At 42.5% G+C, this 27002-nt stretch overlaps 1 protein-coding gene across 1 annotated transcript in view; it reads right to left on the bottom strand.

The window, feature by feature from the left end:
- The window catches only part of VAT1L (vesicle amine transport 1 like), a 54654-nt gene that overhangs the window by 16081 nt on the left and 11571 nt on the right, over positions 1 to 27002 (bottom strand). Inside the window, exons 2-5 of the mRNA XM_073582777.1 lie at positions 24435 to 24564; positions 12490 to 12705; positions 8682 to 8824; positions 4202 to 4305 (exon numbers count right to left, since the gene is read on the bottom strand). Coding sequence (XP_073438878.1) covers positions 4202 to 4305; positions 8682 to 8824; positions 12490 to 12705; positions 24435 to 24564 — 593 coding nt within the window. The remainder of the gene's footprint in view (positions 1 to 4201; positions 4306 to 8681; positions 8825 to 12489; positions 12706 to 24434; positions 24565 to 27002) is intronic.

Consider the following 27002-nt stretch of genomic DNA (forward strand, 5'->3'; position numbering starts at 1 on the left):
GCTTCTTACTATTTATGTAGTTAAAGAATATTTTGGGATTATTTTTACTTTCTCTGGCAATGAGTCTCTCTGTCTCAATCTTTGCTGTCTTGATTTGCTTTTTACAGAATTTATTGCTTTATTTTTATTTCTTATTGCACCCCTTACAGCTCTATTTAGCCATAGTGGTTTCCTCCTATTTCTAGCATGTTTATTCCCATACGGTATATGTTGTGCACAGCTCCTATTCAGGATGCTAATAAACGTCTCCCATTTTCTTTGTGTATTTTTATGTCTCAGGATATCGTCCCAGTTAATTGCACCAAGATCATCTCTCATCCGTTGGAAATTTGTCTTCCTGAAGTTTAGTGTCCTTGTAACCCCTCTACTACACATCTTATTAAAGGATACATGAAAACTTATTAATTTGTGATCACTATTACCCAAGTGACCCCCAACCCTTACATTTGATATGCGGTCTGGCCTGTTGGTTAATATTAGGTCCAGCAGTGCCCCCCCCTCTTGTTGGGTCCTGAACCAGTTGTGAAAGGTAATTGTCTCTCATCGTTGTCAGAAACCTATTACCTTTGCTGGAACTGCAGGTTTTGGTTCCCCAATGTATTTCAGGGTAGTTGAAGTCCCCCATAATAATGACTTCTCCTTGAGTCGCAGCTTCATCTATTTGCTTTATGAGGATATTCTATGTTGCTTCCATTATTTTTGGAGACTTATAACAAACCCCTATCAGTAATTTATTATTTTTCCCCCCTCCCCTTATCTCTACCCACAGGGACTCTACATTTTCATTAGATTCATATATATTATCACGCAGGATGGGTTTTAAGGATGATTTTACATATAAACACACGCCTCCCCCTCGCTTATTTGTTCGGTCATTTCTGAACAGACTATAGCCCTGTAAATTAACCGCCCAGTCGTGGCTCTCATCCAGCCATGTCTCAGATATCCCCACCATGTCATAATTATGTTCTAACAACATTAACTCCAATTCCTCCATTTTGTTGGCGAGGCTTCTGGCATTAGTATACATGCACTTTATGTATCTCTCTGTACCTCTATTCTTTCTTAAATTATTAACTGTTCTAACCCCACCCCCCATGCCACCTCCACCCCCAATGTCATTATTTGTGCCCAGGTCTCTATCTGCACTGTCTTCCCCTCCTATAAAAGGAATACCCTCCCCCCGTCCCTAGTTTAAACACTCCTCCAACCTTCTAGCCATTTTCTCCCCCAGCACAGCTGCATTCTCCCCATTGAGGTGCAGCCCGTCCCTAGCGTAGAACCTGTAGCCAACTGAGAAGTCGGCCCAGTTCTGCAGGAACCCAAACCCCTCCTTCCTACACCAATTCCTGAGCCACTTATTAACCTCCCTAATCTCCCGTTGCCTCTCTGGCGTGGCACGTGGTACAGGAAGTATTTCCGAAAATACCACCTTGGAGGTCCTTGCTTTAAGCTTACAGCCTAATTCCATGAAATCAAGGACCTTCCACCTACCTCTAACTTTGTCATTTGTGCCAATGTGCACCATGACCGCTGGATCCTCTCCAGCCCCTCCCAGTAATCTGTCAACCCGATCAGCGATGTGTCGGACTCGAGCGCCAGGTAGGCAGCACACCGTTCGACGATCCCTGTCTTTGTGACAGATTGCCCTATCTGTTCCCCTAATAATTGAGTCTCCCACTACCAGAACCTGTCTGGCCTGCCCTGCTCTCCTATTTCCCCCCTTACTAGACACTCCTCCGGCTTTCAGAGGACATGCCTTGCTGCAGCAGTGCTACTCCTGCACTAACACTCCCCTCATCTGCCAACTTAGCAAACTTATTGGGGTGTGCCAGATCAGGACTAGCCTCCCTGGTGCTCTTCCCTCTACCCCGCCTTCTGTCACCCAGCTAGCTGCTTCACTGTCCTGCAGCTCCAACCTAGCATCCCCCCCCTCATCTATCCCATTGAGCGTCTGCTCAGTGAGCAGAAGACTCCTTTCCATATTGTCTATGGATCTCAGTGTTGCCAGCTGCACATTTAGATCCAGTATCTGGGCTTCCAAATGCACAACGTGCTCACATCTTGCACAGCAGTATGCACCCTCAACCGGCTGTTCAAGGATTTCATACATGCGGCAAGACGTGCACTGGATGGCATTGGCAATAGTGGAGCACATCCTAATGGGGATTGCACCAGACAATAAGATAAGCAAAAATAAATTAAAAACAAAAAAAAAACAAAAAAGTATTAATATAATATAACAGCAATTCAGTAAGACCTCCCTTGGAAACTCCCTGAATCCAAAGTCACTGAATTTCAAGTCACACACTTACCACAGTTCGCACTTACGCTCAGGTCACACTCAGCTCGTTCACACTCGCTCAGGAAGAAGATTTAAAAGAGTTTTTTTTTTTTCCCCTTTTACCAGCACACCACCTTGCTGCTCAATGCACTTCCAAAAAAAGGTAGGAGAAGCAACATATGGCCTCGGGGGGGAAATTGCTCCCGAGACACTATGGACCAAATCCATGTAACAGCAATATGTTAATGAGACTGGAATGAAGGCTAGAGGGGTCCAGCTATTGTTCATCATTTCATCATGCCACCCCACAGCATAATGCTGGTGTGATGTTCCCTTGTCCTCTTTATGGCGTTGCCCACGTGGTCTTCAAACTAATCTCTGGCTGTCATTGCATCTATGACAAAAGCAAGACTCGTTGCTGTAGATCAGTGGTCCCCAACCTTTCTGACCTTGAGAGCCACATTCAGCTTAGAGAGAGGGTCGTGAGCCACATCCAGCTCCCACCCCCTTCAAAGTAGTGTCAACCAAAGCCCCCATTACAGGTATAATGATAACCAAAGCTTCTCCACAGAAATCACTCCAAAGCAGTACACTGAGATCCAGGGGTTCCCACAATACCCCCATTCAGTATTCTCCCATCAAGGACTCCCAACACACTGTCACATCCAGCTTTGAGCACCTCCTCTAACAGGTAGTACCATCCTCCAGCGTACCATACCTAAATCATCTCTAAACTCCTAAGACCAGTAAATGTGCATCCAGATCTGCAGGATTACTCACAAAATTCACAATTTTGAGATGTTCTCTTCATAGTTGTTTGCTAGACATGGACCTAATACACCAAGCTGGCAAACAGTCGCAAGCCATAATTCATGGGATCGCGAGCCACATGTGGCTCCCGAGCTAAAGGTTGGGGATCCCAGCTGTAAATGATAGACCTCCATTTCAGCCTCCATTACAATCTTGCTCGGTGCCATGATAGCCTTTGGCATGAGGTCAATGGACACCTGTAGCTGGATGTCTGGCTTGTAGACCAATGTCGTGCAAACACCTTCTGATGTTTTGTGTAGACACTATGTGACACCTTAGGCTCAGTATGTGATGTCCAATTTCACTTGTAGTACTGAATGGATCAATTGTGGAACCAGTGATGCGTCCATTTCTCTAAGATATCCCAGGAGCTGATTTTTTAACACCAGAACACCAGGCCGCATCTAGCCCATGCTACTGAGAGCAGCTTGGGTGGCCTAAACTTGCTACCATGGCTGCAGCATCTCCCAGACTTGTCTCCTATCGAGCACATCTGGGACGTTCTAGGTCGACAATTGCAAAGGGAGCTGTCAGCAGCGGATCTTGATGATTTGCCCAAGTGCATTCGGCATGGCAGAACCTTCCTCAGGCCACCATTAATAACCTTAATGATAGAAGCCAAGGCTGTAAGTGCGGGGATTTCTACACATGGCGCTCATACTCAATACTGAATAAATCGAGATTTTTTTTTTTTTTCAATTATTTGCATTTCTTTCCATCCTGTGATTTCCATAGTTCCTTGAAGCTTCCTTCTTGGTGTTGCAATGAGAGTGTATATTGCAACAGAGGTTAAAAGCAAAATTAAGAGAATTTTTGATTTGCGCAAAATTCCTAAATCGAGTGCACAACTTTGGAGAATTTGTTACAAAAAAAACCTCAACAAATACCACAAAACAAAACAAGTGACTCAAAGAAAAATGCAAATGATTACTCGGACCTAATGACTATAATTGCCCTCTGGAACTCTAAAGGCATTTTGCACCGATAGAAGCTAAGGTAAAAACCAGATTTCACCTAGGGCTCCTTACTGATATCAGAGCATTCTCATTCATAAAAGAAGTCAAGAAAGAAGTGCAATAGTCTGAATAACAAAAATATCCAACCTACCATATAAAATATACGTTCCCAGTGGTTTCAAGAGGCCAATTCCTTTTCCGGTGTTTTCTCCGCATAAGCAATCCAGTACAATATCTACTCCTTCCGGTGAAATTCTGGATGGTATAAACAGAAATTCATGTATATATCTGCTGATTTATGTTTTATACTAAGCCATGTGATTATATGTATACTCTCACAACTGTACAAGATTTTGTGAAGTGCTCCATGTGTGCGTAAGAGATTGGTGATGTGTGGATCAATGCATTTTCTAGGACATATGCTCTGGTTAAAACATGTTCAGACCGGATGCCACGAAAGCAGGAGGAACATCTAAAGTGATAGATGTAACGCACAAATAGTTACCACACTAAGCTGCTGGGTGAAAACTGATCTATTGGAAGAGGAGAATTAGCGTTACCATAGATCTGCTAGGATTGTATTTCAAAAATAGGGATAGTTTCAGCTCTGGGTGTAAGAAGCTGAGACAGAATACCAGTGAGTAGTAGTTGAAATATCAGATGTGATGGATGTAGCGCATAAAGAGGTGCTACACTGAGCTGCTGTGTGAAATGCTCAGTCATTGGGAGAGTGGAATTAGTGGTCCCATGTATTTCTTTGCCCCATGGATTTGTATAGAGAGTCAGTTCTTGGAAGAACCATGGATTTGCTGGGTCTGTATTTGAAATATAGGTATTGTTTCACCTCCAGAAGTAACAAACTCAGACAGGATACCACCGAGTAGCAAAAGAAATAGCTGAAGTGACGGATGCAGTGCATAAAGAGTTGCCACACTGAGCTGCTGAGTGAAATGCTGAATCATTGGGAGACTGGATTTAGCGTTATCATGTATTTCTCTACTCCATGGATGTGTACAAAGAGTCAGTACTTGGAACCCTGATGGATTTTTTGGGATTGTATTTGAAAAACAGGGATAGTCCTGGCAAATACAGAAATGTTGACAGCTATAGCTCAGTCAGCAGCTAATGGATCAGAGTTTGGGACAAGCTATTAGGACCCTTGAGTAAATTGATAAGATGTTAATAAAAGCTTACTATATAGATCCTTGGTTGACACCATCGAAACTGCAAGTCAAAATAGTTTTCCCAAAATAATAAGTTACCCCCTATTCATAGGGTAAGGGATAACTTACCGACGGCTGGGATGCCCAGTTACCCAAAGAGTGGGGCTCTGTGCCTGCCTAAATAAAGTGTTCGTTGAACATGGGCACTTCCGCAACATTCACTATCTAGTGGAAGAAGCCGATCACGGTACTCGCATAGAGATTGAATGGAGCTAGGCGCGATGGCTTTCTTTCTAACGGTTTTGATCGCTCTGCTCCATTATTTTTATCGAGATTCCTAGGATTCATTAACTTGTTTTCTTTTGACCAGGAAAAGGAAATTTCCTGACCTAAATAAATTATGTAGCTCCTGTATTTAGCTTTGAAAATTAGTAAAGCCTATTTGCATAAACCGAGAGCAAAAAAAAAAAACCCCCCGAGTACTGAAACTAGGTCTGGGGCGGCCGGCATACCCCTCTCTAGAATGACTGACAGCTTTTTCAGGAAAAGTCAATAACAGGGATCTGACATGGGAGTTTGCTCATGAAACTCAATGATAGAAGTGAACTCTATCATTAGCTTTGATCAAACTCCCACATGAGACATCTTTTCATATTATTAATTATACACTAGCAATAGGGCTGACCACAGATCCGCAGATCAGATCAGTTCCCATCCTCCATAGAGCGCACAGTCTTATTTCTCGACCTCTCATGTATGCACTGGAGCCAATGGTACAAGGATCGATCAGTATGTTTTTAGGAGGAATTCACACTACATACAACCTCACTCACTAGCTGCCCTGATCAGCTGGATCTAAGAACCAGGGGTATAGCTATAGTGAGTGCAAGGGGAGCAACTGCACCCAGTCCCTGGCTTCTAGGGTTTCCCAAAAAATCCATTTGGCCCATATGAGAAGACCAATATCATTAGAGACCTGACAAAATCGTAGAATGTTAGAGTTGGAAGGGACCTCCAGGGTCATCGTGTTCAACCCCCTGCTCAATGAAGGATTCTCTAAACCATCTCAGACAGATTTCTGTTTGAAGACTTCCATTGAAGGAGAACTCACCATAGTTATGATAGTTATGGACCCTGTCAGAGATTTTGCATTAGAGCCCGCAACCTTTAAGTAACCCAATAACTAGGACCTCATAGCTGTAAAATACCACTGCTAAACACTGAGCCACCGTGTTCTTCTTCAGATCCTTACATTGAGAACGCCATCAATCAACCAAACCAGAATTTGAATGTACCGTAGATTTGCCAACTCTCCCTGAAAAATGGGAGATCTTTTTGAGTCGTAAAGGGTAATGCTGATTTTGGGTTCCTTCACAGCGCCCAAGTGCACATTCAGAAGAGGGAAAGACGAATGGAAGGGGCATAGCTATTTGGAAACATTTCCAATTTCTTTCTTTATGGACCATTATTCAAAAATTTGGCAGGTAAGGTATATCATCTCCAATAGGTTTACCTCACTTCTAAATTGAGTAGCCGGAGAAATTTTTTTTTTTTGCCACTGGTATTGTTTTGGTCACTTTAGTGTATCACCATACAACGGCCAATGAAGGATTTATAAAAAAATGTCTTATGAAGACGACCTCTTTCCTACTAGGGCATAATATACGGTAGATGTCATACTGGCAAGTCCTCCACCACCTCTATGAGCCATAGTAGAGAAAAGCCAACAAAGAGTTACTCGTCTAAAGTCTCTCGTAGGGATCCGGCCCTACTATGTTTTCCATGATTGGCATTTGGGGGCATAAAAAGGGAGCTCAGGGGACATTATCAGGGCTGTGGAGTCGGAGCAGGAACCCGTTTTGGTGGTCAGAGTCAAAGTTGGTGTCATGGAAATTAAGGAGTCGAAGGTCTGGTTTACCAGCTCCACAGTTCTGATAGGGCTGTGGAGTCAGAGTCGTGGAGTTGGTGTCATGGAAATTGAGGAGTCGGAGTCAGAGGTTTGGCTTACCGACTCCACAGCTCTGGTAGGGATGTGGAGTCAGAGTCGTGGAGTTGGTGTCATGGAAATTGAGGAGTCGGAGTCAGAGGTTTGGCTTACCGACTCCACAGCCCTGGTAGGGATGTGGAGTCAGAGTCGTGGAGTTGGTGTCATGGAAATTGAGGAGTCGGAGTCAGAGGTTTGGCTTACCGACTCCACAGCCCTGGTAGGGTTGTGGAGTCAGAGTCATGGAGTTGGTATCATGGAAATTGAGGAGTCGGAGTCAGAAGTTTGTCTTACCGACTCCACAGCTCTGGTAGGGATGTGGAGTCAGAGTCGTGGAGTTGGTGTCATGGAAATTGAGGAGTCGGAGTCAGAGGTTTGGCTTACCGACTCCACAGCCCTGGTAGGGTTGTGGAGTCAGAGTCATGGAGTTGGTATCATGGAAATTGAGGAGTCGGAGTCAGAAGTTTGTCTTACCGACTCCACAGCTCTGGTAGGGATGTGGAGTCAGAGTCGTGGAGTTGGTGTCATGGAAATTGAGGAGTCGGAGTCAGAGGTTTGGCTTACCGACTCCACAGCCCTGGTAGGGTTGTGGAGTCAGAGTCATGGAGTTGGTATCATGGAAATTGAGGAGTCGGAGTCAGAGGTTTGGCTTACCGACTCCACAGCCCTGGACATTATAACTTTTTGTGGGGCACTGAAGGGGCATTATTATGCTTTCCGAGTGCTTGGGGCATAAGGGGTCACTCAGGCAGCATTACTATTTAAGGGCACTTGTGACAATATTAATTGTTGATTGGGTTCTTTAAGATTATTATTATTTTATAGGGGGAACGCAAGGTATTGTAACTTTCACAAGGGCATTATTACTTTTTAGGGGCAAAAAGACTGCACTATTAATTTGTAGGGTGCACAATTCCTGTGGTGTGTGAGTACTTCTAGGGTGCACATAGGACGAAAATAATAACGACTCCGAAATTATTTTCTGAGGGAAACTTTTAGCATCTAGGGTGGCACATTTGTACATTATTACTATGTAGGGCATTAAGAGGAATCACAACGTGTGTCCATGCAAGGCAGCCATAATAGGGGCAAATAGGCAACCAACGGGCAAAGAATTGGGGATAGCAGCAGAATCGGGGACCTGTATAGGTTGGGAACAAGTAAGGATGTGAAATGTGTCAGTGTGGCAAATCTGCAGATACCAAGTCGTGGCTGGAAGACGTTGTCATGGCGGTCTGGGCCAGACTGAAAAGACGGGAGAAGAGAATGACTCAGAATCAGTGGATAGCCAGAATGTGATTATGATTTGCAGTTAGGAACCTAAAAATGTATTTCTGTTTGAGTAAAATAAATTGGGACTGTCCTTAAAATAGTGCCCATATGGGCTGACTACATGTATCCTTTGAGGTGTGGTGGTGGCGATATCATGACTGGAGTGCGCACACTATGCCCAGCTTAGGATTCTCATGGAAACAACAACTTACTTTTTGACTTCTTGTACGTAATCTGCATTCCTGTCGAAGAGGTGATTTAGCGAGTTTTTAATAGCCTCGTGCTTGAAGGCAGAGGCAGTCCCGAACACTGTGACGTTGGGAACAGTTGAGCAGAGCTGAGCCACCGCTTGTCCCTGAAAATATCACATAATACATTGAATTAATTAAACACCTTGTACACATCTGAAACCGACCAGTGTTAACCAGCCATTAGTTCTTCTGTGGGGCGCACCAACAAATACTACTGATTAGGGCGTATCACCTAAACACAACCACGTTTGCCACAAAAAAACACTTATAAATATGCTTAAAAGGTAACTATCACGTCATAGAAATTTTCATATATTATACAGGCTGCTGATCGGTGGGTGTCCCGGTCTTGAGACTCCCACCGAACGGTCAAAACACGTCTTCAAAATGCTCATGAGCTGCAAACAAAGAGCGGTGTACCAGCTCGAGAGAAAGTGTATGGGTCCCTCCAGCACTCTCATGACAAAGCAGTGTACAGATCCATAAATTTACGACAAAGTCCATACATTGTTCTCAGGCAGGAGCCGTGTACCTCAAAGCAGTGTTTTGAATGTTCAGTGGGAGTCTCAAGACTGGGACTTCCTCTGATAAGCAGAAAACAGCAGCCCCCGTAACATAAAAAAAATTGTATTACATGATAGTTACCTTTTAGAATAAATGTCTAATCGTTGTATTACATGATAGTTACCTTTTAGAATAAATGTCTAATCGTTGTATTACATGATAGTTACCTTTTAGAATAAATGTCCAATCGATGTATTACATGATAGTTACCTTTTAGAATAAATGTCTAATCGTTGTATTACATGATAGTTACCTTTTAGAATAAATGTCTAATCGTTGTATTGCATGATAGTTACCTTTTAGAATAAATGTCTAATCGATGTATTACATGATAGTTACCTTTTAGAATAAATGTCTAATCGATGTATTACATGACAGTTACCTTTTAGAATAAATGTCTAATCGATGTATTACATGAGTTACCTTTTAGTATAAATGTCTAATCGATGTATTACATGACAGTTACCTTTTAGAATAAATGTCTAATCGTTGTATTACAAGATAGTTACCTTTTAGAATAAATGTCTAATCGTTGTATTACATGATAGTTACCTTTTAGAACAAATGTCTAATCGATTTCAACCATGTCTCCAGCAGAGACAAAAAAGCATTGTAATTTCTAGAGCCGAAAATATGGCAAGAATTAACATTATATACAGAGGCCTTAAGTTCACGGAGCCTGTACAAGGTCTCTACCTTGCTGTATAGCTGATTTTTTCTAAAGGTTCGCGGACGTTTTTCCATTGAACATGCTTCATGTGCCTTTCACAAATGCACCATATGGCAGCAGGTTCAAGATGTACAAGATATATAGGGATTCTGTGTGCCACCGCCACACGCCAATATGTGCGACATTGCAAATCCGTACAACACGGATTTATTGTATGATCTTATAACAGCAAACATTTGTTTAATCTGTTAATTGCAGAACATATCATTATAAATGAATGTATAAAAGTAACGTAGAATGACGCCCGGCCACTAGAGAAATATGATTTTCACTTCTGCTTGTTTAAAAAGCCAAATAATCCTCGACATGCTGAATCACGGTTCTCCACATTATCACCCGCAAGAAATAACCTTGTAAATCTTATTACGTGTTTGATGGAATGAGAAGAATGAGGATATTACGATCAGACGTTTCTCTCACACTCGGCTTGTGGTAGTTGTATTTTTACAGTAATACTTAATGCTTTTGTTTCTGTTCCGAATATAGAACAAGGCCTGAGCTGTAGTTGATGGAAGTCATTTCTGATGATTGCCTTGTTACTGCAAGCTTTATACTAGCACGGAAATGAGGATTAGAGATGTTTGATTTACGATATTAATGAGGTTGTCCACTACTTAGACAACTTCTTCTCATACCCCCCCCGGCCCTAATAATAAAGCTTATACTCACTTCCGGTGCCATTCCCGCGGTGTTGGCACTTGCTCTCCCCGGGGCTACGTGACACATCCGCGTTGGCGTCACTGTCTCCGCCTTTGGACGTTTTGATCAGGAAGAGAAAGTCGGGGATCAGCTACAGTCTGGACTTCCTCTTGATGTTCAAAATGTCCAAAGGCGGAGATAGTGACGCCAATGCTGATTGGGCGCCGACGTCACAACACCACGCGGAATTCCCGGGGAGAGCGAGTACCGACACCGCGAGAACGACGCCGGCATGGGAGGTGAGTATAAGCTTTATTATGTTTTCGAGGCCAAACATTTCAATCAAGAAGGGGTTGTCTAGTATTGGACAATCCCTTTAAAGGGGTATTCCTATCTAAGGAAGGCGGTTAAAGAACTGCATGTTCTGCCATCACCTGATGTGGTTTTACACCTTGAGAAAAATAAGTTATATATGTAAACTGTCATAAAGAAACTAACTTATAAGTGGTTTTCCATGCCATAATCATCCACGTTATACACTTGTCTTGGCTCCAGGGCCGGGTTCTGCTCCCTTCTCCTAAGGCAGCCCTTTCCTGAGCTCCACCTAGGGTTTCACAAGTTGACACGTGAACTCAAGTGATGTCACCATCCAAGACTTTTTAAGAGTGACTCATACACTTGTGCATCTGAGTATGAGTGAATGGAAAGTCATCAGAAAAAGTGAAGAAAGATGCTGAGTGGCTGTCAATCAGGCTAGCTGGTTTGAGATTTATGAGTGAGTAGGAGGGACACGGGAGCTGATATATAGTCTATGTGGGAGTAAATTTATCAGCTGCAGTGAGGAGGGACACTGAGGAGATAAATAGTCTAGGTGGGTGAAGATTTAGCAGCAGGAAGGAAGGGCACTGTGGAGCTGTCAATCAGCCTAGGGGGTGGAGATTCAGCAGCAGGGAGGAAGAACACTGAGGAGCTGTCAATCAGTCTAGGGGGTGGAGATTCAGCAGCAGGGAGGAAGAACACTGAGAAGCTGTAAATCAGTCTAGGGGTGGAGATTCAGCAGCAAGGAGGAAGAACACAGGGGAGCTGTCAATCAGTCTAGGGGTGGAGATTCAGCAGCAGGGAAGAAGAACACTGAGGAGCTGTCAATCAGTCTAGGGGTGGAGATTCAGCAGCAGGGAGGAAGAACACTGGGGAGCTGTCAATCAGTCTAGGGGTGGAGATTCAGCAGCAGGGAGGAAGAACACTGATTAGCTGTCAATCAGTCTAGCTGGATTAAGATTGACAACAAAGAAGGAGGGTCACAAATAGTATACGTGGGCATAAAATTAGCAGCTGCAGTGAGGAGGGACACTCAGGAGATAATTAATCTATGTGGGTAGAGAATCAGTAGAAGCAAAGAGAAAGGACATTGAGGAGCTGTCAATCAGTCTACGTGGGTGGATATTCAGCAGCAGCAGAGAAAAAGGAAACCGAGGACCTGTCAATCAGTCTAAGTCGGCAGAGACTCAGCAGTAGGGAGGAAGGACACTAAGAAGCTGTCAATCAGGCTAGGTGGATTGAGATTTACCAGCAAGAAACAGGGACAATGAAGAGCTTATACATAGTATAGGTGGGTATAAATTCGGCAGCTGCAGGAAGGAGGGACTGAGAAGCTGATATCCAGTCTAGGTGGCTGGAGACGCAGCAGCATATAGAAGGGACATTTAGGAGCTGTCAATCAAGCTGGCTGAGTTGCGATTCACCAGCAGAAAGGAGGGTCAATGAGGAACTGTAAATAGGGCTTGATGAGCGGAAATTGAGGTGTATTAAGTCAATGGACATTCAGTTTTAACTTACCACCCCACCACCTGCGGAGTGCACCAGCACTGACATCCCTTCTCTGAGATTGGCTACTTCAAAAAGCATCATGTAGGCTGTGACAAAATTCATTGGGAAAGCCGTCGCTTCTGAGAAACTCATATCATCTGGGATCTTATAGACAAACTCTGCAGGGGTGCAGGTCACCTCCGCCCAGGCGTTGTAATTGACAAAGGCCATCACTCTGTCGCCTATCTGCAATACAAGGACATAAGGCCGGATGAGGAATACATGGAACAGACTTACCAATAAGCAGCACTTGTGGCTCTTTAAGTGTTAAAAACTAAAACTCCCAGCATGCTCTATCTTAGCCTTGTAGTAGTTATATCCTCAGGGCTATTCCCGTCTTCATAAACAGATATTGTCAGATAGAGCTTGTAAATACGAACAATTTTGCAATTTACTGCTTGTTAAAATTTTCAGCCGTTCTTGAGATATTAACTTTTTTTCATTTTTCTTACAGCTCATCGCCCTGGAGACCGACCACCACTGCTAGACAACAGAATGTGTGCAGTGCTTACAAGCTCTTTACTAGCGGGCTTGTAAGCACAGTACTGAAGCTGGCCAGAAACGTTGGGAGCGCGCCACTACCTCCTAATCCTAGCCAGCTTCAACGCAATAAACTAGAGAAACGAGACAGCGGCGGTGGTCGGTCTCAAGGCAACGAGCGGTAAACAAATAAAAACGGGTAATATCTCTAGAACGGTTGCAAATTTTAAAAAGCAGTAAATGGCAAAATTGTTTGTATTTACAAGCTCCATCCGACAATATCCGATGACAAACAAAAAAAAGCAAAAAAAACAAGGTAAACACTTTTAAAACAGATGTAACAATAAGGTCTCATTCAGACAGCAAGGATTTTCTCCCCCCAGCGATAATATATTGAACGTCTACCCAGCGAATACTTGATTTGAGAAAACCCTTTTAGATTGAAAGGACGCAAATGATGAGAAATACATCTCTGCTACATCTGTGCTTCCACGTTTGGAAGACCGGTGATGAAAAGAGGAGGAGGCCGTCAGCAAGACGGATGAATACAATTAGAGAGGCAGTGAACCTACGCTATCTGTATCATGTACCCGCAGAATACCGTAATAATGGCCAATCTATTCTCCTTCGGGCAACGAATGTGCCGGTGAAGGGATAGACATTATTAATAATGACCATCTGTTAGCGGATTACTTACCATGCAATGAATGACCTAATGCTATATGTTTTCTGGTTTTATGCTAATTAATTCTAAACATTCTAGAATGAAAACTTTTAAAAATAGTTTCTACATTCCTTCTTGCTGTCAGTGAATGGGAACATTTAGATTTACCGTAACATCAACTCCCGTCCATGGCTTGTGTCTGGTATTGCAATTCAGCAGCAGCTGCAATACCACACACAATCTGAGGACAACTGTGGCGCTGTTTTTGTCACAAAACAAAACGTACATGAATGTAAACATATTCATTCCATACACACAGTAAATAACCAGAGGAGGCTTTTCACAACAAAACTACTAAATGGAACCCATTCTCAGAATGACTAGTCCAAGAGGCAGGCTTAACCCTACCGGTTTAGAAAGATAAGCCTTTCCCATTGTGTGTCTAAGTAGAGACCTACTGGACTAGGTGATAGGTCAAAAGGTGGGGATGATGCAACTAGGATGACTAGTCCAAGAGACAGGTCCCCCCGCCCTTTCGGGTAGGCGAGTCTCTCCGTATGAGGGTGTAGGGCGAGAGCTGTCAGTCTGGCTGAGCGGTCGTGGACAATGCATCTAGAATTACTAGTCCAAGAGACAGGTCCTCGCAGGCTTCTCACCACCCATTCAGGTAGACAAGTCTTTCCCCATGTGGTTATAGGAAGAGAGCTATCAAATTGGCTGAGCAGACGGGGATGATGCAACTAGGATGACTAGTCCAAGAGGCAGGTCGCCACAGTCTTCTCCCCATCCATTTGTAACGTGGCGCGTGCCGGTAGCACTGGGCAAGGTACTAGTGTTTTACGCCCCGGCACGCCACATGAAAATGTGGGTCCTGGGTGCGGGTTTGGACTTCAGCTGTTATGGCGAAACACCCTTGCAGATCACATGGTGCCATTATTTTCGGCCGGCCTGGAACAGTTGTTGCAAAGTTCAATGAGAGAGGACATAGTCCATAAATAAACATACTTTTACTGAAAAAATAACTTCTGAGGCAGCAGATAGTAGTCATTAATCTTTGTGGACGTTTCAGCTATGACATGGCACATTATCACACACTTCTACCTCTCTTTTTCTGGAGTTGCTATAACTTTCCACTTCTCTTTTCTCTTCTGTCTCAACACAGCCCAGCACACTATCCCGGGAGTCTCCTCGTCCCCAGTAATGGTATGACAGTCTAGCAACCAAGAGCCCTATAGTTCCACCAACGTTTCCAAGTCTTACTCCCCTTAGGAGAGTTTTCTATGCCAATATGGCTGCTACTGAGCTTCTTGCTCTATTGACACCTCTGGACCACAACACGGGGCTTTTCGTCTTCGTTTCACACTTGTCATTCGTTCTCCGTTCCGTTACCCGACTGCTAGACAACTCTGAACCGTCCCGCTAGGCTTCCTGCCCTGGCCCCGATACTTTTTACTTTCCTCTCTTTTACTCTGAACCAACTCCAGACTGCGACTCCCCTCTCTGTAAGATCTTACTATCCACTCAGTTGTCTCTCTCTTTTACCCACTGCACACAGCTCTGCTCCTCAATCAGACCTGAGGTCTGCGAATCCTGCAGGATCGTCCCTATCTCATATTCTACCTGGAAACTCTCCATTGTGCCCACGCTAAGGTCCTCGCACCTGGGCTAGTCCCACCTGCTAACTTAGTCTCTCTTTGTAGGCTACCTAGTGCTGGGCAGAACACAACTCTATCACTAACAATATAGATCATTAAACATTCAAAAATCATAATGCATTAGACAATATTCTTGCCTCCACCTCCTTACACATTTAGCTAGACAAGTCTTTCCCTATGTGGGTACAGGGAGAGAAGTGTCAGTCTGGCTGAGCAAGCAGGGACAATGCTACAAGGATAACCAGTCCAAGAGGCAGGTCCCTGAATGCTTCTTCCCACCTTTTCGGCTAGACAAGTATCTCCCTATGTGTATCTAGGGAGAGATCTTTCAGTCTAGATGAGTGGATGAGGATTATGCCACTGAGATGACCAGTCCAAGAGTCAGGTTCCTGTAGGCTTCTCCCCACCTTTTTGGCCTATGTGTATCTAGGGAGAGATCTTTCGGTCTAGATGAGTGGGCGAGGATGATGCCACTAGGATGACAAGTTCAAGAGTCAGGTTCCTGTAGGCTTCTGCCCACCTTTTTGGCCAGGCAAGTCTCTCCCTATGTGTATCTAGGGAGAGATCTTTCGGTCTAGATGAGTGGGCGAGGATGATGCCACTAGGGTGACCGATCCAAGAGGCAGGTTCCTGTAGGCTTCTTCCCACCTTTTTGGCCAGGCAAGTCTCTCCCTATGTGTATCTAGGGAGAGATCTTTCGGTCTAGATGAGTGGGCGAGGATGATGCCACTAGGGTGACCAGTCCCAGAGGCAGGTTCCTGTAGGCTTCTCCCCACCTTTTCAGTTAGACAAGTATCTCCCTATATGTATCTAGGGAGAGATCTGGCACACTATCTGAGTGGGAGAGGAGAAGTCTGCAAGGACCTGTCTCTTGGACTAATCATCCTAGTTACATCATCCTCGCCCACTCAGCTAGTCTGCCAGATCTTTCCTGATCTTTATACAGTGAGAGTCCTGTCAGTCTAGATGAGGGGGTGAGGAGAAGCCTGCAGGGACATGTCTCTTGGACTGGTCATTCTAGTGGCATCATCCCCGCCATCTCACCTAGACAAACAGATCTTTCCCTATCTTTATACAGGGAGAGACATGTCAGTCTAGGCGAGTAGTTGGGGAAAAGCCAGCGGGGATCTCCATCTAGTTGTCCATGCGTTCAACTAGGCTTTTCTCTGAAACTCCATAAAGTTTTAGAGTGGAACACAGGTTTGTAACGGGGGAAGCGGCCTCTGATTCCTGCTGACCTTGGTTTGGGCAGCATGAAACCTATGACCGGTTCCTTTGAAGCTTTATTTAGATAAAAGTAGAGGATCCCTTTTCTTATTACAATCCCGTTGGCTTCAGAAGCAGAGTCATCACAATAGGTGCCAACTTATAAATTCCAGCCTATTTGAGTAAAAACGTAAGCACAATCCACACAACGGTACTAGACATGTGCTTGGGTTCCATGTTCACAATTGGATGCGTTTCCTCCTTGAATGGTAGAATTATCCCAGAGATGTGCGGATTCAACGCTCATAAGCTCCCGAGAAGGGAGCTGCATTCATTCTGCCTCTCTCCTGAGACGTCGTGAATACATTTTGCAGTCACTGAGCCATTACAAGGTCCTTCACTGTTTTCCTACGGGGATAGCTATAAATACACAGAGTATCTGCCGCGCTTTTATGTAACTCTGTACAGTAATTTTAGTTAAGCTGCCATGTGCCACAATTGTTCGATAACATAATGCTTTAAAGTCCCCATTGGGTGTAGAAGAGCCGGGGTTGTTTTATCCGTGAAGTTTCACATTAATCAATAAGGATCACTTGTCATATATATGTAATTTATTACTTAGTGTAAATGCTGCTGTTCTCCTGAATCCGGCGTTGTCTTTCTTTCTTTCATGCGCCTTTCCGTTCCAGAGATATGGCCTCCTCTTTCCTATATATAAATCTGGTCTTTTTCAGCCAACAGGGAGTAGTCCTCAAGAGAAGAGCTGAGAAACACACCCACTTGGCTAAAAAACGACTAGAATTGAAGAGCACGAAGAAAGTGTCATATCTCCGGAACGGAAAGGCCTAGAAACGAAAGAAAGACAACCCCGGATTCAGGAGAACGGCGGCATTTACATCTGGTTAAAAATATTTACATTTTTATAACAAATGACAGATCCTCTTTAAGAAGCGTCAGCGGATTCCATTGGTGATCTGATACAGATTTCTATAATTATGACCCCCGCAATACCCTGGTGCACTAAAGTTATTAAAATTTACATTAGACACAATGAAAATGTCTGAGCTAAAAGTCTAATGGGACCCTATATTATTCTACCAAAACAGTAGGTATTTAACCCCTTCACGACATGCGCTCTACATGTATGGCACAAGTCAGATGCGGGAGCCAGGCTTCAAAAAGAGACTGTGAATTCTGCTACATATAGCGATGCTGTGCCATCGCTGTATATAGGACAAGCAGATCTCAGGCTAGATCTCAGACCACTAAATTATCCAACCCCATAACAGATCCCTAGATTATCAAACCTCAGACCACTAAATTATAAGGCTAAATTATGAGATCCCAAACTAGACCCCTAAATATCAGACCCCAGACGAGACCCCTACATTGAAAGACCCAGACCAGACCACAGATTACGATATCCAACCCAAGAACAGATCTATAGATAATGAATAACCATCATTGTAATTTTTATTTCATAAATCAAGGGTACACATGAAAAAAACCTTTATAATACATCTAATCAGAGGACTCTGCTTCTTTTTCCTCGTGGACTGATCTTTCACTCTCAACTCATGGATAAAATCTGTATGCACTGAATATACATTTTACCCATTACTGAGATCAGAGATGACAACTGGTGCTTTTAAAATCCTATCTATGGAGGAGGGAGGAGCTGGAGGCAAAGACAGACATTCTACTGCAAGTTCCATAGAACTTTACGAGCACCAACTGCAAGTTCTCCATAGAACTTTATGAGCACCAACTGTCTTCTATCTGAGTAATGGGAAAATCTGAAGACAGATTTTAACAGTGAATTGAGAATTTTAAGACTGAATGCTCAGTCCAGGAGGAGAAAGAAGCAGATTTCTCTGATGATATATATATATATATATATATATATATATATATATATATATTTTATTTTCACATGTACTATTGATTTATGGAAAAAAAAAATAAAATGACGATTACTCTTTTATATAAAATTTTGCTAACTAATCTGCTATATACAGTTGTGGCCAAAAGTATTGACACCCCTGCAATTCTGTCAGATAATACTCAGTTTCTTCCTGAAAATGATTGCAAACACAAATTCTTTGGTATTATTATCTTCATTTAATTAGCCTTAAATGAAAAAACACAAAAAGAATTGTCCTAAAGCAAAATTGGATATAATTCCACACCAAACATAGAAAAGAGGGTGGACAAAAGTATTGGCACTGTTTGAAAAATCATGTGATGCTTCTCTAATTTGTGTAATTAACAGCACCTGTAACTTACCTGTGGCACCTAACAGGTGTTGGCCATAACTAAATCACACTTGCAGCCAGTTGACATGGATTAAAGTTGACTCAACCTCTGTCCTGTGTCCTTGTGTGTACCACATTGAGCGTGGAGAAAAGAAAGGAGACCAAAGAACTGTCTGAGGACTTGAGAAACCAAATTGTGAGGAAGCATGAGCAATCTCAAGGCTACAAGTCCATCTCCAAAGACCTGAATGTTCCTGTGTCTACCGTGCGCAGTGTCATCAAGAAGTTTAAAGCCCATGGCACTGTGGCTAACCTCCCTAGATGTGGACGGAAAAGAAAAATTGACAAGAGATTTCAACGCAGGATTGTGCGGATGTTGGATAAAGAACCTCGACTAACATCCAAACAAGTTCAAGCTGCCCTGCAGTCCGAGGGTACAACAGTGTCAACCCGTACTATCCGTCGGCATCTGAATGAAAAGGGACTGTATGGTAGGAGACCCAGGAAGACCCCACTTCTTACCCCGAGACATAAAAAAGCCAGGCTGGAGTTTGCCAAAACTTACCTGAAAAAGCCTAAAATGTTTTGGAAGAATGTTCTCTGGTCAGATGAGACAAAAGTAGAGCTTTTTGGGCAAAGGCATCAACATAGAGTTTACAGGAGAAAATAAGAGGCATTCAAAGAAAAGAACACGGTCCCTACAGTCAAACATGGCGGAGGTTCCCTGATGTTTTGGGGTTGCTTTGCTGCCTCTGGCAAGGGACTGCATGACCGTGTGCATGGCATTATGAAGTCTGAAGACTACCAACAAATTTTGCAGCATAATGTAGGGCCCAGTGCGAGACAGCTGGGTCTCCCTCAGAGGTCATGGGTCTTCCAGCAGGACAATGACCCAAAACACACTTCAAAAAGCACTAGAAAATGGTTTGAGAGAAAGCACTGGAGACTTCTAAGGTGGCCAGCAATGAGTCCAGACCTGAATCCCATAGAACACCTGTGGAGAGATCTAAAAATGGCAGTTTGGAGAAGGCATCCTTCTAATATCAGGGACCTGGAGCAGTTTGCCAAAGAAGAATGGTCTAAAATTCCAGCAGAGCATTGTAAGAAACTCATTGATGGTTACCGGGAGCGGTTGGTCGCAGTTATTTTGGAAAAGGTTGTGCAACCAAGTATTAGGCTGAGGGTGCCAATACTTTTGTCTGGCCCATTTTTGGAGTTTTGTGTGAAATGATCAATGTTTTGCTTTTTGTTTCATTCTCTTTTGTGTTTTTTCATTTAAGACAAATTAAATGAAGATAATAATACCAAAGAATTTGTGTTTGCAATCATTTTCAGGAAGAAACTGAGTATTATCTGACAGAATTGCAGGGGTGTCAATACTTTTGGCCACAACTGTATGAGATGCCTGAGTGACGCCCGGCTAGGACCCAAGTGGGTGTACGAGCTTCTCATTTGCTTTGACTGATGCCCCTTTTACATGGGCAGCGGCGTCTGCATTGTAGGACGGATTAGGGTATTGTGTTCGGAGCTGTTGAAATGATCATTAAGCTCCTTCCTCTTGTTTTCCCTGCAGTGAAAAGGTCAAATATGGCTCTCGGTCACGTTTTTAATTACCGCCCCACAGTGAGGGCCGGCTATTCGTTTTTACCAAGCACAGTTTCCATGGAGAGGGCAGATCTGTCATATCGAAGCAACAAGTAAAACTTGAGCCCCGTGACTTCAATTAGAAGTGAAAAAGACAGGATTTTTTTTTTAAATTTCCTTCATCTTAGCCTTCAACCTCTTGGAGACGAAATCAAACTGCGAGGTGCGTCTCGCTAATGAGCTGCGCCCCCAGAGAGCTACGCCATGCCCGTGACAGCTTGCAACGTTCGGCAATAATTCATCAACATGTGCCCACCCATTCAGAATTGCATGGGAGTGCTGCCCTGCTGATGGTGCCCCAAAAATCTACAGTAGAGCCCCCCAGGGGGGTAAAATTTTAAAAAACTGCTACTCTAGGTGATCATAAAAATGCCAATTTGTCAAAAAATAAAGAGTAAATTTTGTTTTTATATATATATGAAAAGGAGCAACTTTGTAATATATCTTATCAGAGAAATCTGCTTCTACCTCCTCCAGGACCAAAATTCTAATTTCAAGAGTAAACTCGGTATCAAAGACTACAGACGTTCGCATTAGTGAGTTATATGACAGTTGGTGCTCATGATGTTCTATGGAGAATGTCTGTCTCCGCCCCTAGCTCCTCCCTCCTACATAGAACTTTGAAAGCACCAACTGTCATCTTCCATCTCAGTAATGGGAAAACCTGCCTACACTGAATATCGATTTGAACCATAAAGATCAGCGAAAGATCAGCCCGCGAGGAGAAAATGAATGTCATGAATATTATTGATTTATGAAATAAAAATGAAAACAATGGTTATTCTTTAAATCACACATCGCATCCTGTTGACTGGGGGATTGAAGAGGGCAATCTTTACTGATATAAATTCATTGAATGACGCATTGACTGTCAATGGAAGCCAAAATCATCAGCTGAGGGCTCCATTCAAAATCACCAGGAAAATCAAAGTAAGAAATTGTAGTTGGATCCAACTGGTGTGAATTTCATCACAACTCATGATGTGACTCGGTGTGTATGGCCGCACATTTCTGTGTGTACTCCAGACAACAAATGGGCCTGCTCCAGATGAGATGGTGGAGGTATCCTGTGCAGTCTCTTCCCAGACCAGGATCGGCACAGTGGAGCACTTCTTTGCCGGAGTCGGATGCACTGACACACAATGTCACAGACTTGAATCTCCATAGAAATGAGGGCCTCAATGTCTTTGTCAATAAGGAACAGCCTACGCGATGTTACAACATGAGACCAGACATTGTCCTACACCTTAAGGAACCTAGAGTCTACTGCACCAACGTAAGGTCTGGCAATGACTGAGGATTTCATCCTGATAGGTAACAATAGTTTGGGTGCCATTGTCTGTCACATGGACCTTTGTGCAACTCTTCAAAGAAATTACTTCTCAAACCGTCACTGACCCACCTCCAAACCCCTAATGTTGCCGGCAGCGTAGCTTTCACCCTGGGAGATGACATAGCTATGTTCCACATTAAGGAGAACGTTGTTGCCACCTTCTTCCTTGGGTGAGTGAAAAAATACTTGCCACCACTTGGCTTTAACAATCGTCAAATGTAGGGCATGTATAGCTCATCCTTGCCAACTCTACCGGAACGTAAAGGAGGAGAGGGGAGACCTTGCTGACCTTCATAATGTTGGCAAATCTCAGGCCTCCTAAAAAAAATGTTTCTTGTATGTGTCCAAATACACCCTTAGGTGACGTGCATGGAGGCATGGAAAAAATGTGGCATGGAAAAGTACATGGTTCCAAAAGGACAATCCCAACTAGGTAAGTTTTTTCTACGGGGATGGACCTCTTTTATGGTCAGCTAAAGTTTAGTGTACATCAGAAGATATAGTTGGCACAAACATTCACTGACTGCAATGAATGGGATAAAATCTCACATTAACCTTGTTGATTGTCATAGGATTCCAGAAGTAGTATGGCTGAATCGGTGCTTGTTCTCCAATAAGATTGACACCTTTTTTGTTGAAATCCGATGTACCGGTCATGAGAAATCTAGCAAAGAAGCCATATGCACTGGAAGTGGGCGTGTCAGTCTAAGTTCTCTGACACGCCTTCCAGTCTGATTTGCATATAACTTCTATGTTAGATTTCTCATGACTGATACATCGGATTTCAACAAAAAAGGTATCATTTTTATCAGGAGACAAACGCCTACAATACCATACCACTACTTCTATATGCAAAAACCAACTGAAACATTTCCTCTAAGACAATGGAGAAAGTTGCCTTTTTGTTGTATCTGATAAATCCACTTTTCTAAGCTAACAAACCCGGCTCTGCTACATCAGTATTCCACGCTTTATCCTTTCCATGCTTTGTCACTTTATAGTGGATGGAAATGGGGAAAAAAGAAAAATCTATCGCATCCACAAACATATTCCCAAGTGTTCTCTTTTTACTACACTCTAGGACGCGGCTAGGTCTTTAATAACAATTACTGTGAGGACAATTAAACAATTATGTGGAATGGAAATTGAAAATCACAGACGAGTTAATTAAATTGTTCATTAAAATTGTGTTTTTTGCACAATTTATGAGGATATTACCGGAGAATATTAGAATTTCTAGACTAATAAACTTTTTTTTTAATCATAAGTGGATATTAAATCACTTTTTTAATATTTTCCTGTCTCTAGGGGACACATAATATTGCTATTTCTATAACATATAAATGGTAACTGTGCTCTCAAGTAACTTTTCAGAATAAGGTGTAATACGTATCCATATGAAGTATTACACTATTTCTGGCCTGTATATGATTTTTATTCCTGCATTTTTACAAGTTTTGCTCTCTGAATTTGCAATTGACTCTGAGCTGGTGGAATTAGACCATCTGCTATGATCTCTCTCACACAGAGCACAGCACACGGAGAGGGATTCCTTGTTAGAAGGCTCAGCATGATCTGCCTGTGTCTCCATCTACTTGTTTTAACACTCTGCTCTCCACTTCTCCCTCTTCCCCTTTCCATAGAGTATAATGAGCTTTGTCGCATGACACCATAGTGATCTGACCATCCGTCTTGTCAGGGCTCAACAGATTTGAGTGGATGGTGAGTTCAGGAGGCGGTGGGGGGGGATGCTTGCACTCAGTAATCAATTTGGACTCCAGGGAACAGGATATAGAAGTAGTATAAGCCACTAATAAAACCCTAGCAAATATTGGACATACTGGTACATCCAATGCTGGATAACTGTGTTTCATGATGGCTCAGGAGCTGTGCCTGCATTAATGTGGGCTCAGGAGCTGAGCCTGCATCTTTCCCGGCAAATGATAGCTGTATAAGTCAGACATCATCTTCCTCTAGCAGCAAGCTTCATCTGCTGCTGTTCAATGCTGCAGTATGTTTCTGACAGCGGCATTTACAGTGAATAGCCCGAGGGGGGAAGGGGGGATCGACGCCATCATGCTACACTGATGGGTGGCAATAACAGAGAGGGGTCTGCTGAAGACCACCGTGCTTGTCATTGCAGCCTGTGACTAGGCTTCATAGTAGACCATGATTTTTGCTATATACCGTGGCATTGAAGTACATAGTACAAGCAATGGGCCGATCAGAGCTTAAAGCCCCCTAAGGGGACTAACAAATGAAATAAAAATGTAAAAAAATTTTTTATAAAATATCCAAAGATTAAAAAATATAAAATAAAAGTATCATATCACCCCCATTTTTCCCCGTTAAAAATAAACTAAATAAATTAAAACATAAAAAAATACATATATGGTAATTCTGTATCAAAAAAAAACCACATCTATAAAAAAAAAAAATCAGAACCCCAAAAATTGTTTTTTTTCGGCTGCCGCAGCAATGCAGGTAGAACGGTCCGAAATGTCATATCCATCCAAAAAATGGTACCAATAAAAAGTCAAGACAGGGTGCAAAAAATAAGCCCTTACCCAACCCCATCGGCTGAAAAATGTACAAGTTTCGAAAAACGGCATCACTTCTCTAATAATCAATTATTTCCAACAAAAACGTAAACCCAGACACAATAATTCAAGATTTACCTCCAAACCGGTGACGTTTCCTCCGAGTGCCTCGACAATCCCGGACAGTTCAAACCCAGGAACCAGAGGCGTTTTCGGGGGATTATCTATGTTTCCTTGCCGAACCATCAAATCAATGAAGTTTAAACCGCTGTAATCAAAAAGGAAAGGTAAAAGTCATTCATTGGATTGCAGAACATAACCTAATTTCTTGTACCATGGGGCCACGCTGAATTTTTGGCAAAAGAAGAGAGCAGGAAGACTGCACTAAGAATGCATGATAGAAAGATGAATGAAATTATACTTTGATGTATGTGATCTGATGTCTTATTTCCGAGAAATCCATGTTTTTCTTAATATGTAAATGAGCTGTTAAGATCTATGGGCGGGACATAGAACTCCCTGAGACTCTGCCTCCAGAGCTTACTTTAAGTGAAAGGGGGATGTTACCAGTGTGAGACCTATAGCACAGGAGAGCAGGCTGTCAGTCATTACTTGTCTCACACTAACATAGCGGGGACTAGAACATATATTTCGAGCATACCGAAGACACTCAGCACCCGAGAATGCTCAGATAACACCTTATCCGAGCACATTCACTCATCACTATTAGGGAGTTTTGCTTTTCTATAAAACCTACATATTTTATATGTTCATACTGTTAAGCTATTTCATTACAGTCCCTGGCACCATGGCTGCACAGTGTCGTCTGTCTCTGCTAATCTTTTAGGAGTTACGCATATTAAAGCCGACACTAGCAGATGTGGAGACTCGGGGATTGTCCAGACATGATCCCACCACTGCCATCTCCTCCTGTCATAATATTCCTGCATCACAGGTGTAATGTGAGAAATAGCAAAGGAAGAAGAGTATTTCCTTTGTCTTCTAAAGTTTAATAGGTACAGATAGTACTGTACACTTTACAGTATATAGTGCACACATATACGATATATAATACTGCTTTCCTGCACTTTCTAATAAAAATATATAGGCACAGATAGTACTGTTCACTTTATATACTGCACACATATATATAATATTGCCTTCTTGTACTTTCTAATAAAATATATCAGCACAGACAGTACTGTACACTTTATATACTGCACACATATATATAATACTGTCTTCCTCCTGTACTTGCTAATAAAATATATCAGCACAGATAGTACTCTACATTCTATATACTGCACAAATATATATAATACTGCCTTCCTGTACTTTCTAATAAAATATATAGGCAAAGATAGTACTGTACACTATACAGTATATACTGCACACATATACGATATATAATACTGCTTTCCTGTAGTTTGTAATAAAAATATATAGGCCCAGATAGTACTGTTCACTTTATATACTGCACACATATATGGTATATAATACTGCCTTCCTGTACTTTCTAATAAAATATATAGGCACAGATAGTACTGTACACTTTATATACTGCGCACATATATATAATACTGCCTTCATGTACTTTCTAATAAAATATATAGGCACAGATAGTACTGTACACTTTATATACTGCGCACATATATATAATACTGCTTTCCTGTACTTTCTAATAAAATATATCAGCACAGATAGTACTCTACATTTTATATACTGCACACATATATATAATACTGCCTTCCTGAACTTTATAATACAATATATAGGCACTGTGAGAATCATGTGGGAATAGTGGATGAGGGCAGGTATATCTCGCCCAGATACCTTTCCTATGTGGCCTAGTCTGGTCAGTATATCACCTGGTGACTAATGAATAATGGGAGGTGGATATAAAAGGATGCCAGGTGGTTGTGTGAGGGTGTCAGCCTGGGGACACAGAGAGCCTGTCTGTGTGAGAGACACACGTGAGTGAAAGCAGTGCCCACTGTAACTGTGGTTTGGCTGGACGGGAGAAGCCCGCCAGTTGGTAGTTAGGTTGTCCATTGTTTAGTTAGTGCCGGACAGGCAAGGATTTGTTTTATGTTTTTATTTCCTTTATGCATTGCTTTCACCTTTAATAAACCTGACCCAGTGTCAGCTATACCCGGACCCCGGCTGTGCGCCTGAGTTTTATGCTGAACGCATGTGACCTTTGACCCCAGCAAAGGCGATCACGGAGTGTTTTATCACAGCACAGAAAGTACTGTACACTATACAGTATATACTGCACACATGTACAATATATAATACTGCTTTTCTGTACTTTCCAATAAAAATATATAGGCACAGATAGTACTGTTCACTTTATATACTGCACACATATTGGTATATAATACTGCCTTCATGTACTTTCTAATAAAATATATAGGCACAGATAGTACTGTTCATTTTATATACTGCACACATATATATATATATATATATAATACTGTCTTCCTGTACTTTCTAATAAAATATATAGGCACAGATAGTACTGTTCACTTTATATACTGCACATATATATATATATATATACACTCACTGGCCACTTTATTAGGTACACCTGTCCAACTGTGTGTTAAGACTTAATTTCTAATCAGCCAATCACATGGCGGCAACTCAGTGCATTTAGGCATGTAGACATGGTCAAGACAATCTCCTGCAGTTCAAACCGAGCAT

Source organism: Dendrobates tinctorius, unplaced genomic scaffold, assembly GCF_039654945.1.
Source record: "Dendrobates tinctorius isolate UK_male_01 unplaced genomic scaffold, ASM3965494v1 ptg000009l, whole genome shotgun sequence".
In the NCBI taxonomy this organism is placed as follows: domain Eukaryota; kingdom Metazoa; phylum Chordata; class Amphibia; order Anura; family Dendrobatidae; genus Dendrobates; species Dendrobates tinctorius.